The sequence below is a fragment of the Mesocricetus auratus genome, unplaced genomic scaffold, assembly GCF_017639785.1.
Source record: "Mesocricetus auratus isolate SY011 unplaced genomic scaffold, BCM_Maur_2.0 Super-Scaffold_15014, whole genome shotgun sequence".
NCBI classification, from domain to species: domain Eukaryota; kingdom Metazoa; phylum Chordata; class Mammalia; order Rodentia; family Cricetidae; genus Mesocricetus; species Mesocricetus auratus.
This window is the reverse complement of record NW_024429186.1, coordinates 44,542,746-44,560,376: the sequence shown is the minus strand read 5'-3', so window position 1 is coordinate 44,560,376 and position 17,631 is coordinate 44,542,746. Positions and strand designations below refer to the sequence as shown.

At 46.9% G+C, this 17,631-nt stretch overlaps 2 protein-coding genes across 4 annotated transcripts; both read right to left on the bottom strand.

Moving 5' to 3' along the window:
• Positions 1-728: 728 nt before the first annotated feature.
• On the bottom strand, positions 729-4,095 carry Gpr135 (G protein-coupled receptor 135). Its single transcript, XM_013115433.3, has one exon. It carries the CDS (start codon positions 3,660-3,662, stop codon positions 2,289-2,291), a length of 1,374 nt encoding a protein of 457 aa, XP_012970887.1. The 5' UTR covers positions 3,663-4,095; the 3' UTR covers positions 729-2,288.
• A 4,531-nt stretch (positions 4,096-8,626) lies between these two features.
• Positions 8,627-17,421, bottom strand: L3hypdh (trans-L-3-hydroxyproline dehydratase). 3 transcript variants are annotated; one of them, XM_040742957.1, is made up of 6 exons: positions 16,706-17,418; positions 13,042-13,211; positions 12,619-12,741; positions 12,396-12,533; positions 9,373-9,533; positions 8,627-8,909 (listed from the first exon to the last, which is right to left on the bottom strand). In XM_040742957.1, exons 1-5 carry the CDS (start codon positions 17,223-17,225, stop codon positions 9,408-9,410), a joined length of 1,077 nt encoding a protein of 358 aa, XP_040598891.1. In that variant the 5' UTR covers positions 17,226-17,418; the 3' UTR covers positions 8,627-8,909; positions 9,373-9,407. The 3 variants fall into 3 exon arrangements, 2 of the variants coding, with proteins under 2 accessions (XP_040598891.1, XP_021084466.1); XR_005876280.1 differs by lacking the exon at positions 8,627-8,909 and having other exon boundaries at positions 9,400-9,533; positions 12,113-12,533; positions 16,706-17,421; XM_021228807.2 differs by having other exon boundaries at positions 8,627-12,533; positions 16,706-17,421.
• Positions 17,422-17,631: the final 210 nt, after the last annotated feature.

Sequence of the window (17,631 nt, the reverse complement as noted above, 5' to 3'; positions counted from 1 at the left end):
CTGCTGCAAATGGAAAGTACACACACACACACACACACACACACACAAAAACCACACTGTTCACCTACTTAAACTGGAGCTTTTCAGTTTCCCTCTTCTGTTGCTATGATTCTGAGAATGACTACCAGAATAGCTTCTCGACTTGTCTCTTTCACGACCATTGCTTTCCTAAAATGCCCTTTCCCTGATACTGTAGAGAGGAATTCCCTTTCTTCAACGAAGCCCAACACCCTGTCATTTCTAATCTGTTAGATTTCACCCCTTCACTCATCAGGCTGGTTTGTTCCATATCATGTCTATCGAGTGATTCCTTCCTTCCGTTCTTCGTAGGTGACACCCCACTCTGTAACACACTTGCCTCCTTTGTCTAATCACGTACTCTTCTACAACATATAGCAGAATTCCTGTGCTATCAATTTCATAATGACAAGGCTATCATTTCCCCTCAAACTGAAAGTAACCTCCATTTTCTTACATGACCCAAAATCACACACCACACACACACACACACACACACACACACACACACACACACACACACACTTTGGTAGGCAAATACAGCAGGTAGCCATTACATGTTCTTCAGGCTGCATTGGCCTGTAACCTTTAGAAAAGAGGGATTTCCTCATCACCTTCATGCCACATTGACTGTTGCAATAACACACCCAGATAATTTACAAACTTCTGACTGTGGTGATACCTGGAGGATAAGAAACATTAAAACATCCTTTGATCATCAAGACAAGGAGCATGTATTTCCAACTTTGATTACATAGTAATGGTGCACACTCACACAAAGACATCCTAAGAAACATCTTAAATACGTTACAAAAGATAATGCTGGCTAGTTCACAATGAAATCTTTACATAGTATGCATTATCACACTTTAAAAAATGATTACTTAGCTAAAGCTATGGAATACTGAATCAAAGAGAAGCAGGAGGGAAGGAAAAAACAGAAGTGGCATTCAGTGTGAGAAATTTCGCATATACAAAGTATAGATTGTGCTTCTGAATTATTGTTAAAAAACATTTTTGTAAGTTTGCTTGAGGTATCTCTCCTATCTTGTGCCTATAGACTTATATCCCATCTTGTAATCCCATACCAGTTATCTTTCTAATGATGATTAGAATATTTGCTACTAAAAATTACCCAAACTTCTAAACAGAAAGTATATCCTCTTAGGATATTCTATGGCTATTCCAAGGATGTGACCGTACTTCTCAAACTACTTTTAGAATTCCTCTTTGGAATCACATCTGGCAGTTGAAGGGTAAGTAGCACAGCCAGTACATATGGGCCTAAAACATATTTAACAGCACTCACCTTACTCAAGCATTGACTTCAAATTACAGTTTGGGCTTTATCAAAAACCAAACCAAACAAAAACACACACAATTGTCCCAATGAACAACTTTTCTAGTATGAAAGTTACTGTGGTTTTTTTGTTTGTTTGTTTGCTTGCTTGTTTGTTTTTTAATGAAAGCATTTGCAGTGTCATATACAAGCTATCAAACAGGAACAACAGTTTAGAGTAAGGGCAGAGCCTGGGTGGGCTTCCCAAGACAGATAATTTGGATGTAAAATGAACTTAGCAGGGATGTTGGTTTTTTAATGCATATTGTTGGACTTCTGTTTAAACAACCATGTTATGTTCATTTTGCCCTTTGGATCACTGAATTCTATCTAGTAATAAACGACCTTTTCAAAAAATCCCGAAGTGTTCAAAATAGACTCTGAATTTAAAATTTCACACAAAAATTCCGGGGGAGGGCACCAATCTGTGTAATGCTATTTCAGCTCTCAGCGCTAAGCACCCAAAAGCAGGTCAGACAGGCAGACACTAGAATCTGGTTTCCTTGAATGCTGGTGAAGTTCAGGGGCCTTCAAACAGTTCGGAGGATCTTAGCTCATTCAAAACACCAGTATTTGGATAAATCTGTAAAGTTCAGTTCAATGGTTCACAGTGTGATTCCTTTAATGTGAGTTTTTTAGTAACTGTGAATTTTATTTTTGTGGCTTTTTAGCATTTACACCTCACAATGCTTGGTTTGTGTGGTTTAAGATTGTTTTAATTTTTGCATTTCACATTCCTTTTGGCACTTTTGAAGAAAGGGAAGTGTTTTGCATCTTTTATGTTTGAGAATGAAGTGGTAATCCTCCCATTTCTGTCTTTTTTAGTTTTAAATGTCTGGTTGTATAAAACCTACAGTTCTCCCCAGATTCCTGCATCATTAAATGAGAAAGGTGGAAATCTGCTATTACAAGCTGTCCACCCCAGCCCTTTTTAGAGGCTACCATCCCTGGCTTCAGATTTGTGCTGTTTGCCGTCTGCCGGAACCGGATCTGGTGCTCCCTCTCGGAAGAACAGCACAACTGGGTTTTTGCGAGCCCACATGACCACTTCCCCTCCTGCCCCGCTAGCTGTGTTGGAAGAAGGCATTCTACTGCAAGTCCCCAGCCTGCTGGCACAGCCATTTAGAAGGCGATTGCTGCCTCTGGCCTGCAAACCTAGGCCTTGGCTGGGCAAGAAAATATCCATGTTCCTAGTCCTGTACCCCTCCTCACGGTTGCGCCCTAGAAGCATGGAGATGTTGGGGTTTCGGATGGCATAGATGACAGGGTTGATAGCCCCATTGGCCCAAGTCAGCCAGACAGCCGCCACATTGAGCAGCGATGGGGCCTGCGTGGCCTGACCCTGCCGAGTCGCAGCCAGAAGCACCAGGAAGCAGTAGGGGCCCCAGCAGCAGATGACAAAGATAATCATGATGAGCACGGTGGTGGCGGTGCGGACCTCGCTGAAGAAGCGCAGCACGCGGGCGTAGGTGGTCATCGGCCGCACGCGCACGTCGGATAGGCGCACGGTCTTGCAGATGTGGTAGCGGCAGAAACACATCAGCAGGAAGGGCAGCAGGTAGCAGGCCACCACCAACCCCACGCTGTAGGCGGCGCCCAGCTGCGCGGGGTCTGGAGAGGTTCGGTAAAGGCAGCGGTGGAAGCTCTGCGGAGCCGGGGGTTCCCGGGGCGCCCGAAGCAGTTCCCAGGGCAGGGAGAAGCCGAGAGCAGCCAGCCACGCACCGGCTAGCAGCTGCAGCGCGCGTCGCCGGTCCAGCTTGTCCCGCGGCGGCCGCACGATGGCGCAGTAGCGGTCCAGAGAGATGAGCGCCACGCTAAACGTGGACACGATGCCAAAGCACGAACTGAAGAAGCGGCTGGCGGCGCAGAAGCTGCGCCAGGGTCCCGAGTCTCCCGGAGGCGCGAACAGGTCTAGAAAGGCGGCAGGTAGACAGAGCAGCGCCGTGAGCAGGTCCGACAGGGACAATGACAGGATGAAAGCGTTGGTGACCGTGCGCAACTGCCGGTGCTTCACGATCACCCCCATCACTGCGCAGTTGCCAAGGCTAGACAGCAAGAAGATGAGCAGGAGCACCAGCGCCTGGGCGGCCACCGCCGCCCCATGCCACAGCAGCGGCGCCGGTCCCCGAGACCCCACTGCCTCCAGCCGGCCCTCATCGCTCTGGTTTCCCAGCGTTACCGTGGCGACGGCGCTGAACGACAGCGCGGCCGCGGTGGCCGTGGAAGCCGCCCCGCTCGGATGCGCGCTGCCGGGTAAGGCCTCGCTTGCAGGCGGGCGGCCGGGTGGCCTCGCCTGCTCTTCCATGGGATCCCGCGTAGACCGCCGCTCTGCTCATCCCGCAGCAGGGTGAAAGGCTGAACGGACCCAAGCGGCCACCGCTAGGAGTGAGTGGGGCTCGGTCGAAACGGGGGCCGTCACCACCCAGGACTGGTGGAACCTTGACGTGGGTTCCAGGCGTTGCCGAGGGAACCGCCTGTTTACGCAGGAACGCAGGGCGGGACTCCAGCCTGGTAACCCAGAAAACCTTCCCCAGACCCAGGTGACCCAAGCCAGGGTCTGCGCGTCTGAGGGCTGGTATGGTCCACCTCCGGCACCTCGTTGTGCCAGAGACAGCCAGACCACCCCGCATACGAAAGACGGATTCACCGAGGTGGTCTTGCTCTTTCCTGTCGGGCTCAGATGCCTAACGGGGAAGCCTTTGTGAGGGGACTGCTGCTGTGGGTATCTCTGGTGGACACAGGTAGGAAAGGAAAACCGACATCCGGAGTTCTTGAACCGGGGTGGGGGTGGGGGTATTTCCAATACCTCTATATTTTGAGCCATAAACAGAAACACTCAGAGGGAATGTTACATGTCGCTAAGTTCCAATCTCAGTTTCCGATGGTGTGGCTCTGAGGACCAAGAATTCGTGTGAGTGGTGATGATGATAGTTCAAGGGCCACACCTTGAAAACTACTGATGTAATGAGCTTGTTTCAATAGATTTCTTGCTGACACTCAATATTCCTGAGTCTGGGCTCCTCCCTTAAGTCTGATTCTAACTAAATGCTCTCAAGGACTCAAATGTGGTTCTAGGAGGGACGATATCATCGATCGTTCAAGATTCTGGACCTCTGGATGGTATCTGGTTAATGCTTCAGGAGAGGGCAGAGAGGGGTGTGGGTTCCTCTGATATTATCGTTTGGTTTCTGGAACGTGTTATGTGTGGCATATAAGGCATTTCTAGCCATAGATACTGAGTGGGGAGAGACAGGAGCAGGAAAGGCCTGGCTGCCCAGCAAAGCTACACCTCTAGATTGTGGCTATGGCCTTGAGGAGAAGCTTAATTCAACCCTCGGGTTGCCTGTGCTCTTGAAATCAACTAGCCACAAAGTGTGGGTCCTGGGCCAGCAACGTCAGCATCACGTGAGAACTTTCAGCAATTCGAAATCAACTGATCTGATACTGATCTGGAGGAGGTCCAGGCTTGTGCTTTGACAAGCTCTCCAGAAGATGGTAATGCACCGGCAAGCTTGAGAAACTCTTAAAGAATGGCTAGGACGCTTGCAGGTCTTGGAACCCATTTTAGCGCTAAAGTTTATTTCAGTGTATTCTACAGGAAACTTAAGAGTCCAAATAGAAGTGCATTTGAGGGTTTCTCAGTATCAGGCTCACACAGTCTGGGCCAGATCATTCTTGGCTGGTGGGAACTGTTCCGAACAGAGGGTCCTTGGCAGCATTTCTAGTATCTACCCATTGGAAGCCAGAAGCACATCTCCCAGCTACAACTAAAACTGTCTCCAGAAGTTGCCACATTCCCCTTCAGGGCAAAAGCAACCAATTCCAGCTGACAATCACTCAACACGAAAATATAGTACCTGTATATTAATATTTAGTTTAGTCAATCTTCAACCATTAATGCCTAGTTTTAGGAAACAGAAAATAAGGGTTTTTGTCATAAAAGACTTACAGTCTTAGGCAAACACAAACGTATTTCAAGGAAATAAGTGTTTTTAAAAGTTCAAGAATGAAATGCAATAGCGACGTTGCTAGGGTAGCTGATGAAGACTTTGTATGCTAAATTAGACTATTGAGAAGGGGGAGTATTGGAGGAAAGATACAGTGGATGCGAACTTGACATCACAAGGTTAGTGCTGAAGTTGTCACTGTCTGTTTCTAGGCTACATCTAGGCAACTGGGGAGCAAAAGGGGACTGTGTATGGTTTTCTTGGGACAGGACTTGTGTGCTGTGCTATGGAGATTAAACTATGGAGGAGGAGGGTGCACTCAACACTGGCTGTTGACCTTTATCAAACAAGGGCCAAGGTCTGGTACATGGTTCAAAAATTCAAGAGGGACTTCACGCCCTCCATTTTGTCTCTTTCCTTGTCTGCACCAGCCTTCCTCTCTGCCAGGAGATCTCTTCCTATTGGAGTCCAGCCCTCTTCCCCTCCGAAGGTCCTCATCTCACTTCCAGGGCTTCAAAGACTGTCCATTCCTAACTCCACATCTAGTTTCCATGGGCATGAGTGGGACAGCTTGGGGGCAGGACAGTGAGTGAAAAAGAGAGAGATGCTGAATTGATTGCCAGGAGGGTGGTTAAAACCAAGAAGCAGTTAAAGAGGGTAAAGCGAGGCAGGTGGGTGACACGGTTAGCAGTGACAAGTTTTCCGGTGTCGTCTCAGTTTGAAAGCTGTTTGTGGAGACAGACTTTTTGAGTATTTTAGAGTAAAAAGAAGTTGCTTGGTAAGGGCAGCTCACCTGTGAAACCTGGGTCCCTCAGGTAATTAACACAGATTTGCCAAACAGTTGTTACCAAAGGGGAGTCTCCCTCCAGACACCTCAGAGAGTTAGAAACAGCTCAACCAAAGCCCAGCCAATGAGAATCTTCATTTTAGGCCTTAAAGCCGACTAGGACACAATGTGTGAGGTTTTTCTTGGGGGGGGGGTTGAAGGGTGGCCTGATTCTTAAGCAATCTAGAAGATTTGTAACAAAAAGAGGCTATGGATGCTGGTTCACACAATTGCAGCATCATGCGCAATTGGGGGCCGAGGACCAACCCCCAATTGGGGAGCCTCACTGAGCCACTCTGTGGGTGACCTTTGACCTTTTTGTTAGAAGCCTCCTCCAATATAGGTACCACACTTGGCTGCAAGGATCCAGCGGCAGTGTCCACCACGGGTTTGATGAACCCTTCAGTGACTCGCAACTGACAGGCCAAGCAGTTTCCAGAGAGTAATGATGCAGAATCCAGCCAACAGTTACACACATGAGGAAAGTGTCTCCAGAAGCTGAGCTCCTGAGGGATGGAGCTAGGGTTGGGAACAAGCTAAAAAGAGGGGCAGGAGTTCCTGTCTCATCATCTTTACGGTGGACACATTTAAGCACTTGGGGGCTGTCACTGAGGGGAAGGGGGCTGCGGGTGCCATGGTTTGTGATGGGGTACGCCTGAGATGGGCTGGGATACAGGGAGCAGCAGAGCAGCAGCATCCACAGTGCCGGAAGCGGGGTTGGTCTCCCCAGCCCTTCTGACTCCAAGGAAGGCAGAGCAAAGGGCAGGTAGATTAGGACAGCGGCTCTCAGCCTTCCTGATGCTGCGACCCTTTAAGACAGTGCCTCACGCTGTGCTGACCCCACCATAAAGTCATTTTCATTGCTACTTCATAACTGTAATTCTATTACTGTTACGAATTGTAAACACCTGTGTTTTCTGGTGGTCTTAGGCAACCCCTATGAAAGGGTCATTAGACCCCCAGAGGTTGAGAACCACTGGATTAGATGTCCAGATGTGAGGTATTACCAGTTTGTTGGAGTCACAGTCTCTGGACTAACTATACCAGAGTGAGTCAACGTGCTTGTCCAGCATCTTCTTGTATAGGTGAGATGAAGCAAGGGTATCCCACAGGTGAGGCAGAGAGTGCTACCCTGAGGCAGTTAATGGGGAATGCACTTTCTGTGACGATTCTAAAACAAGACGGGAAACAGCTAAGTCCTCTGCTCATTATTACCACCAACAGCTGATGACTCCTAACTCTGTGACAGATATAGTCCTGCACCCTTGGTAGCCAGGGGACACTAACATAGTGTGCTGCTTTCAGACAGAGGTTATATATGTGGCACATCGAGAAATGTGACTCTAAAACAGCATATTTATTCTAATTAATGAGACATGAGTTTAGGGGAGAAAACAGCAATTCTACTTTCATTTCTTTAAATGCAGAAAGCCACTTACTCTATGGAAATTTAGTCACACTGACTTAATGACAGTGTCTCTTTTCCTTTTCCCTTTGAGGTGAGTGATAGTGTCGACACAAAACCTAAACTGCTTGGGGTAATAAAAAATATTCACTTCTTATTTTTCTTGAGGTTAGGTAATAAAGTTCCAGACCTCCAAAAATGAGTCAATAAAGGTTTGCTGAATGACAGAGCCACTTAATATGGATTAATTCGGTACTGGTGTGCACAGAAGTGAAATACTATCACAACCTCACAAAAGATCTAGTGAGTTGTCTGAGGGCAGTGTGGTTAATGTTTCAATGTATGATGTCAGACAATGATCCATTTACTTTAGTCCTGATTTTAAAAGACAGGGCCTCAATGAATTGCCTGACCTCAAACTTTACAATCTTCTTGGATCTACCCACCATGTGCTGGGATTACAGTTATGTGTCCCCACACCTGCCTTTCAAGAACTAATTCTAACAGGCTCAAGGGTAAGTATTAACTAGTAAGTAAAATGCCAGTAATGGGATTTTTTTCATGTTCTAAATCTAGCAGGTGACTGATTGATGACCGGCTGACCCAAGGCTTTCTCAGAGGCCCCTGGGAAAGGACAAAAGGAAACCAGTTCCATGTCCTTGCTCGGGGCATGCTTGACCAAGTCCAATCTGGGGCTGGAGCCAGAGCCTAGAAGGAGTTCCTTTCCATTCCTGGGAACTTGGTTTTCCCCAATGAAGATACTGGAGTTTTCAGTGATACCCTGAGGTATCCTGTGCTCCCCTGTGCAACACTACCTGATTAGCTTCCTGCTGACTTTGTCCCATCGCATGATAGTTTTCTGCTAGCTCTGTCCCCCGCCCCAAACAGTATACAAGATGGTACACTTCTTAATAAACTTGCTTGGCATAAAACGCAGCTTGTGCAAGACCCCCTGAGGCCACTTTTTCTCTCTTCATCTCTGATCTCCTGGACTTTTCTCGTCTGTACCTGTCAGTGAAGAACAGCTTACAGGTCAAGGTCAGCTGGTAGAACCTGAGATTCACTTCGATGTAAAGGTTCAGAGACTGACGTTTACTTCACATCTGTATTTCAAAAATGTAGCATGAGGTTGTAGAATCAATCCTTAGAACCAGTGAATGAACCAAACAGAGGAAAAGGAGCCAACCGAACATACAACCATCAAAATACCTCTCCCAAACCAAAAAGCACCATCTCAGAGATGTCAAAAATCTGGTCGCCAGTTGGTCTTTGCAGCATCAGCCAGTGGCTCTGTGGCACTTGGGTACCGGTGGGTGTAGATGACGGGGTCACCACAGCAAAGGCAACAACATCCCAGCAGCACCTGTAAGAGGCCTGTCGAAGCAGAATCCGTTTGATCCTCCCAAGATTATTTATGCCAAGTGTTGACAACTTTGCAATAACCCACCTCCTCAGCATGCTGCCTATGGAGGGCTTTGTTTTACTCAAACTGGAACGTTAAAATAACAAATTCACAAGGTTTATTATTATGTGGTCTATAAATGAAGCCATCGTTAAAAGACACTTTAAAACTAAACATTGTCATGTCCACAACATAGATTAAGTAACTAGGTTTTAATTTTGCCTTGCATACTAATGATTAAATAGTTTCTGAATTTTTAGCACTTTATATGCCACATCAGTGATATTTATGCTCAAAAGGTTTACAAATAGGAAGTATAACGCCTTGCATTTAGTCATAGTGTTCTATTTTAGAAAGTGTAGGAAATTAGCCTATATGTACAACTGGATGCTGGTTTTCATATGATACAGAGAAACACTGCTTATTGGTAATTACTTTAGAAGGAAAACCTTTAAAACGTATGGAAAAGGTCACTTGAGAAGAAATCCATCCTTCAACGGGTCATCATCTTCCACAGTCAGGCTTGCTGTGCCCGTGTAATGGGCTTGTCCTGCAACTTCCACTATGACAGCTTTAAAATCCCCACATGTCGCTTCCTGAAACACAGAAGACAAAGGAGCATACTAAGAAACTCCTGCAGTTGTTTGGTATCTCTAAGGCTGGGCTCTTGGCTCTTATACCCTAGCGAAGCCCACATGTTGTTCCCTCAGGCACAGGAAGGTTTTTAAGGTCAGATGTGTGTTTCAGTTAGCTGAAAGGAAGGGGCACACGGGAGAGGCACAAGAAACCCAGAACCTGCTGAGAGGGAACTCTAGGCTACACTGTGACACTCTGTCACAACATGAAAAAAAAGAAAGAATTCTGATTTCCTGACTGTCACCTGGAGCCATGCTGCAGCAGTGAGCAGGGAGAAGGAGAATTAACTAAGTTGGAGGTGGACCTGATGGCCTGCAATGTGGACAGAGGGGAATTGTGACTATGACAAATTTGACTGTAGTTTCTAGCTTGGAAGTGACATGATATAAACTATTAGCACAGGTGAAAAGGGGGGGGAGGGAGGGAGAGGGAGAGAAGAGACAGGTGATTTGAATGAGAACAGCATCATGGGCTCATATGTTTGAGTACAGGGTCACCAGTTGGTGGAACTGTTGGGGAAGGATTAAGAGGTGTGGTCTTGTTGGAAGAGGTGTGTTACTGGGAGGGCTTTGTAGTTTCAAAAATCTACTTCATTCCCAGTTACTTTTCTCTCTGCTGCCTGCTTTTGGACCAAGATGGAAGCCATGCTTGTATGCGTATTGCTATGCTGCCCATCATGATGATCATGGACTCCAGTTCTCTGGAACTGTTAGCCCCAAATTAAATGCTTTCTTCTCTAAGTTGCCTTGGTCATGGTGTCTTATTACAGCACTGGAAAAGTAACTAAAAGAAAAATGCATGGGGGGGGAGGGAGGAGGTTTTAGCATGCAGAATTTAAGACACTTAGGCAGTCACTTAGAGATGAGTGTGGTGAACTGCTGAAGCGTTAGGTTGGACAGGAGTATAGGACAGACAGAGTTGGGATGAAGGTTTGGGACTTATCTTCAGCAGAAAGTCAAGAACCGAAGTTCAGGCGGTAGATGGAATTGTCCAGTATCATCAAATTGGAGAGAGACTAGATGGAAGCTAAGGACCAAATGCTGGGACCACGGAATTGGAAGGGATGTAACTGAGAAGGCATCTTCAGAGACCCTGGAAGGCGCGTGGCTCTTTTGCACAGTGAAGGAAAGCAATGCATTGGGGAATGGGCAGCCGTAAATCAACAGTTGCAAACTTGCTGTGCTTTGGGTATGGAATGTCCCCATGGGTTAATGTTTTTGAACACCTGGCTCCCAGTTGGTGGTACCCTTTGGGGAAATTGTGGACCCTTTAGGAGGTAGAGACTCACTGAAGGACCCACTGGGGGTGGGCCTTAATGTTTTATATCCAGCCCACTTCCTGCTCACTTTGCTTCCTGACAGCTGGCTTCCTGTCACCAGACTTCCCCTTTGCTGCTGTGTCTTCCCTGCCATTGTGGAACACATTCCCTTGAATAGCAAACTAGAATAAAATCTTCCATTGTGTATTTGATCACAGAAATGAGAAAAGTAGAAAATATAAAATCTTACTTGGAGTGTCTTTGCTTTTTTAATTTTTAAAATAAGAATAACCAAAGGTAAAATGTCAACTGTAAAATCAAGGTACACTAGTTTATCACTTTAGTGCAGGTGGACCCATGGACTTGTGCTTGCTGAGCCAGCGCTCCACAACTGTGGGGGTTTGAATGATGTCACTGGGGGAGGGCTCCGAAGTCTTAAATGTCTCACGCCACTCCCAGTATGCTCTCTGCCTCCTGCTTGCCATTGGTGCTGTGCCTATGACGGTCTAGATTCATGTGAGGGTTAAATGGAGTAGCATTCATACAGTTCTCAGCTTGGAGCCTGGCACACAATAAAGTTCCTAACAAACGTAGCAGGTTATCATTTTACCTCCAGTCTCAGACTCAGAAGACATTGTGTCCCACATTATTGCACAGAGCACAAATGGTTTGGTATATTATAAAATCACTGCGTGATATGCGGATACCTAGCTTACAGATAATTCAGTATTCAGGAGGAAAAGGCCCTTAAAAACAGCTGCATTAGGGTAGCTTGCTTCCTATGTTAAACTTCCTATGAGTACGTTTATTCACTAATGTAGGTCCATCATTCTATAACATGTTTCATTTACTACTGAGTAGACTTATTGCTAGTACATTTGCATTTAATTTCATTACAAAAATTCTATTTGTTCACAACTCTCATCTTTTATGTTCTACTGTCTGAATTACAATACTTCCTCAGAACAAGTTAAAAAAAAAAAACTCTTAATGTGGCACTTCTCAAATCCTTTGGTCTCAAGAGCCCTTTACACCTTAGTATCTGAGGGCCTCCACAAGTTCTTCTTTAGGCATGCTATTCCTCTCAGTACTTATTGGGAATTAGAGATATTTGTTCATTGCTTCATTTGAAAACAAACTGATTGCACAGGAATGTAAACACACTTTATGTAATTAAAGATAACTGCTTGACAAAAAGTTTTCGATAAGAAAAGTGGCATCGTGTTACAGTCTTGCCAGGCCCTCTCATGTCTGTCTCAACAGAAACGGCTGGATTCTCACCTGGATTCTCACCTGCTTCTGCATTCAGTCATTCCTATGTTTGGGCTTTCACCCATCATGTAGCCTCACTATTTCTGAGTGAGTGAAAGCAAACCATGTCTTAGTATTATGATGAACATAGTGGGTCAAACCAGAGGTGCCAACACTACACTGTGAGAATCGACTGTCGATCACAAGTCTTTACAGGCCTGATTTCAAGTGCTTGTCTACGAGAACAGAGAAGGAAGTTATCATCCAGCACCGCCACTTTGGGCTCACAACAAGAAGCCAGAGTTACACTCACCCTCACCGCACGCCCGGAGAACACCGAGCCCGTTGCACTGCTTTTGAAGGTTCTGGTCTGATTCAGCTGCAGAAGGCCCTTATGATACTGCAGAGCAATCCGGGCTGTCACTCCCGAGCCGGTGGGGCTCCTGTCGACCTGTTCAGAATCAGTAATGACAGGAACTGAGTGTTCTCTATCAGCTGCTTCCGGTGTTTAAGCATAACAGGTGCAGTCTTGATACCTGTTCATCTGCAAACACGCAGATGTTGGTGGTGGGCTCCTCACTGTAAGCATCTTTTCCATCTGTTAAAATAGTTCCATACAAAAAACCAAGGTCTTCACTCTCGGGATGGTTGATTTTAAACTGCAAATAAAACAATATGTAAATTTTTATTCAAATTTTGCCTCTAGAAATAAGATCAACGACAGACTCTCAGACATAATTTTCTCTGTATGTATTACTTTTGAAATTACCTGTTGGATAAGTCTAAATAAATGCTTGATAGTGTGTTACTCTCTAAACACAGTTTTATTAACAGTTATGATTCTGATGTTGAGTTCCTGCAGAGGAAGCTGCTCTGTATCTAGCTTTATGGGTGTGATCATTTGTATTCATCTAAGCACCAAGGGAGACATTTGTCATCAAGGTAGTATGGGGACTCACCTGAGCCTTCACTGCTTCTGTCACTGAGCTTGCTGCCACCACGAGGTCCCTCGTCTTTGCAGAACACACATCAAGTCCCAATTTTTCTGCACTGACAAATGCATAAAATGCCCCGCCATAGGCAATGTCCACCACCACCTTTCCATGTCCAGGGACATCCACCGTGAGGTCTGAAAGAGGTGTTTACAGCTAGGTTTGTTAGGAAAAAATCACATTTCTAAAATCATGTTTACTCAAAGGAGGAACTTTCACAATAAAAAGCAATACAGCAGAAACCCATTTTCAAAATAAGTGTTGGGTAAATGAGAGCTATGTACATTTTGTTTAAAATGGTGGTTTGCCTAAATGGTGCCTGGTGGTGGTCTGGATGTTGTGTTTCTCTTTGATTATAAATATGTACATATCTGTTAACTACTTGAGGTTCTTTTGTTGGAAACATCATAGAGGGTGACTAAGAGATGGGGAACTCTGGGACAGCTACCTGTGAAGACCATGAAGGAATACATACTAGTAGGGAAGGCTTCAAGTGGGATTTGAATGTTATTCACAAACTGGCCATCATCAGTTTATAATGATCATCAGTTATAATGACAAGAGGAAAATTTTACAGAAGATTTTTTCTAAGCTGGGCATACGTAGCTCATGCCCATAACACTACAGTGGGCTTGCAGGCATGCACCACAATGTCTGCCCGCCACTTCTCTTCTTAAATAACTAAATTGCTGACACTGGAAATTGAGACCATGGATATTCCCTGTGCCAGATACACCGCCTACACTACTTCTCTAGCTACTTCATCACTGACAGGAACTGTGACTTAAGGCCCTCCCATAATTCTGAGAAGCCCACCAAATAAGTGGCAGAGTTTGGGGTCAAACTCAGAAGCAGCTGACTTTCATGCCCCAACCCTTTCCCCCAAAATATGTAACCTGTATTTAGCACTCAATTCCAAATCTAATCTCTTTCCTTTTGTCTATGCAAGCTTATGATTAGGATTTTAAATTGCTTTTCTACAGATAACACTTAGAGCATACCTACCAGAAGAGTATATGCCTCGTAGAAGACTAAAGAGTTATAGGATAATAAAACAGCCTTTCTTCTCAAGTTCAGTTAGACAAGAAAGATAAAATCTCAAATGTATCACATGGTGTGAATGAGGTTGAATATCCGAGTTTTCCAGGAAATCGAAATGTATCTCTGTGAATTGCAAAAATGTCAGGGATGAAAGGCTAATTTTCCAGGCTTGATTTTGGCTCCTGCTCCTCAGAACAGCTTTGCTGTCCTTGCACAGAAAATGGACGTGCTATGTCCCCTACAAGAGTTGCTTTGAAAATTCCATGCAGTGATACACAGAGAGTACCCAGCACAGGGTAGTAGGCATGGTGAATGCTAATGTGAAAGCCAAGATTTGATTTCGATAGGAATGGCGTTCTCCAGAGGCCCGGAGAGCTGCAAGTGCCAGTTGGCATTCTCCAATTTCATTTGTCTAGCTACTCGTTCAGCTACTATTCACTTCCAGTCTACTATTTAGACCCCTAGGATACAGTGGACCAATCCAATGTAATTTATCTTGCCTGGAGGCAGTGAACTCTGTAGCCCTCTCAGGTGGATACAGTTGCACCTTCATTTCCCAGATGGTGACTTTCCTGAACAAAGCCGCTGGGATAAGAAGGGGCAGATCAAGGCTCCCACCATGCCCCTGTCTCCCTGTCTTTTATGCGCTTCCGAGGGTGCAAGGTTTCCTGTTCCTAGTGCTTCAGCATGACCGCTCAAGTCCACCGATGCCTGTGCTGTGGCTCAGGGATGCTGCCGGGAACTCTGGTATCCAAAGGTTTGGCTATCCCTCTCCTTACCATCCTAGGACTAATATGCAAATGACACTGCTGCCACAGTTGTTGGGTCTCAGAAAGGTGGACTCTCCAGCCTACTGCTTTAGTTGCCTAGGGAGAAATGAGGTAGCCGGCCAGTTAAACGACTTTTTAAAAAAATCATAAATGATCTCCCTCAAGCACCAATCTGGCTGTGATGCCATTTTGTTAAAGGGCATCGAATTCCACAGAGGAACTCATCACCACGGGTGTTTGCCCACTGAGGTTGCTCTAAGCCTGCCTTGCGACAGTGTCTTTCACGCCCAGGCTGACCTAGAGTCTAATTATTACGGGGGGATCAAGACAGATTTTCTAAGAATGCTTCGAAGACTTGGAGAAAGGCAGCGTTACATAACAGTATTCCTGGATTGACTGGATTAGCTCCCAGCTCCTGGCCAGTCGGGTATTAAACACCTGCTCTGACAAATTCCATCCTGCAGGCGTATCTGCCTTTCCACTGTGGCAAAGTTCATTCTAGAGAGTTACACACTCCAGAGACAGTAAGAAGCAGGTAAAGCATTAAATAAGTTCCGTGCCTTAAGAAACTTCACATTTTATGTTGGACCACATTCATAGCTATCCTGGGCACATGGGCCCTGCAAGCTACAGGCTGAATGTTCTTGCTAGCAGAGGTTCTCAATCGTCCTAATGCTGCCATCCTTTAGTAGAGTTTCTCGTGGTGGGGTGACCCACAACCATAAAATTATTTCCATTGCTACTCCATAACTGTCATGTTGCTACTGTTATGAATCGCAGTGTAAATATCTGTGTTTACTGAGGGTCCCAGTGAAAGGGTCAGGCGTGCCCAACGGGAGTTGTGACCCACAGGTTGAGAACCACTTTTGCTAGAAAGACACCTGGCATTAAAGATAAAACACCAGCTGCCAGGTAGACAGATAACCTGCTTGGAAAGATAACAAAGGATCTATACTAGAGAACCCAGAAAACCTGTTCATATTTCTGTGCATCCAGGAAACAAGCCCACATATATCTTGAAGTCTCTGCTTCTTGACGAATATTTTTTCAGATATTTAGAAAATTCTACCAGCACTCAGGAGGTAGATGTCTATGTGATGGAGGCCAGCCTGTCACCACAGATGTCCTAGGGTTTCATTCAAGCCAGGATTACAGAGTGAGACCCTGCCTCAAAACAGAAGCCAACCCGTACTGACCTTTAAGAAAACACAATTCTAAGAATGTTTTATGTGTTCCTTTTTAACCATAAGAACCTCTGGGCTAAGTCAGAGACCTCAGGGGTTGTCAACTTAGACATTCAGACAAAAACAGCAATATCTTCCCTTGCAAATTTAGTTCTTTCCCCAAAGCCAAGGGGAACTGTGTAGCTCATGCTGGGCTGAAACTGACATTCTCCTCCCTACAGAGAGAAGACACTTAACGGCTGGGGAAAGGACAGGTCATGTTAAGTAACTATTAGTAATAATGTGTTTACCAAGCACATTCTAAGCTAGACTAGAACCCTGGTGCACACACTGTCCTTTGCTCTTAACTTCATTCTACCGTGAAATCTCCACGAATGCCTGACAAGCATGCAGTCGGGAATCTTGGGTAAAAGAAGCACAGAATTCTTTGCCACTCCACTCAAAGAACCCTCAGGCTCTGTCTGCCGGATAAACTGAACAGCAACCACGAAGACGCTGAGACGGGTCTGCAGTGACTTGGAATTACCTTTTTATGAATTGCGAGGGCAGGCAGGGTGGGTTAGTTGCACGGGTTTATTCAGCACAGAACAGTGGTTAGATTCGTCCGGACTGTGTCCCAGCCCTGACACCCTTTACCTGCGGCCAGGACGAAGGCCGGGACGCTGTGGAAGCGCACAGGGCCGCAACTTCGGCCACCTTCACACGCCACGAAGGCGGCCACCAGCCCGCATGGGCAGTGGATGTTGACCTGGGCCTCCCGGGCGCCGTCTGGGGGAGCGTCTGGGGGAGCGGGCACCAGTCCAAAGTCAAGCGCGAAGCGGCCTAGCGCCAGCACCGCGTGACCGCACATGGAGCTGTAGCCTTCGTTGTGCAGGAACAAGACGCCCAGGTGCGCGTCGGGCAGCTCGCTGCGCACCAGGATCGCCCCGTACATGTCCCGGTGGCCGCGGGGCTCGAACACGAGCCGCCGCCGCACATAGTCGAGGTGTTGACGCATGTAGCGTCGCTTGGCCAACAATGTGGGGCCGGCCACCTCCGGACACCCTGCGTGTACGATGCGCAAGGGCTCGCCGCCGGTGTGCATGTCCACCACCGACAGTGCGGGCGTCCTCGGGTCGTGCGGGGGCAGCCGGGGCGCTGCCAGCGCCGCCTCCATGGCCTGCGTCCAGGGGATGCCGCTCAGCACAGCGGTGCTTTCTCCAAGAAACGCCAAACCCCGCGGGAGAACGTGCAGGGCCGGTGGCAGCCTCAGGGCCAGGCCTCGGAGCGGAGACGACCCAGCGACAAGCGCCTGGAAGCTTAGACTGGGAGCCCCGAGGATGGCCACAAGGCGGGGGCGGGCCTCGGAGACTAGACACGTGGCAGGGGCGGGGCCTAGAAAACCAGACTTGCGTGGGGGCGGGGCTCCAGAGACTTGAACGCGGCAGGGGCGGGGCCTCGGAGACTAGACACGCGCCGTGGCGGGGCCTAGAAAACTAGTCGGCACATGGAGGCGGGGCTCCAGAGGCTTGAACACCCGGCGGGGGCGGGGCCTCGGAGACTCGCTCACACGACGGGGCGGG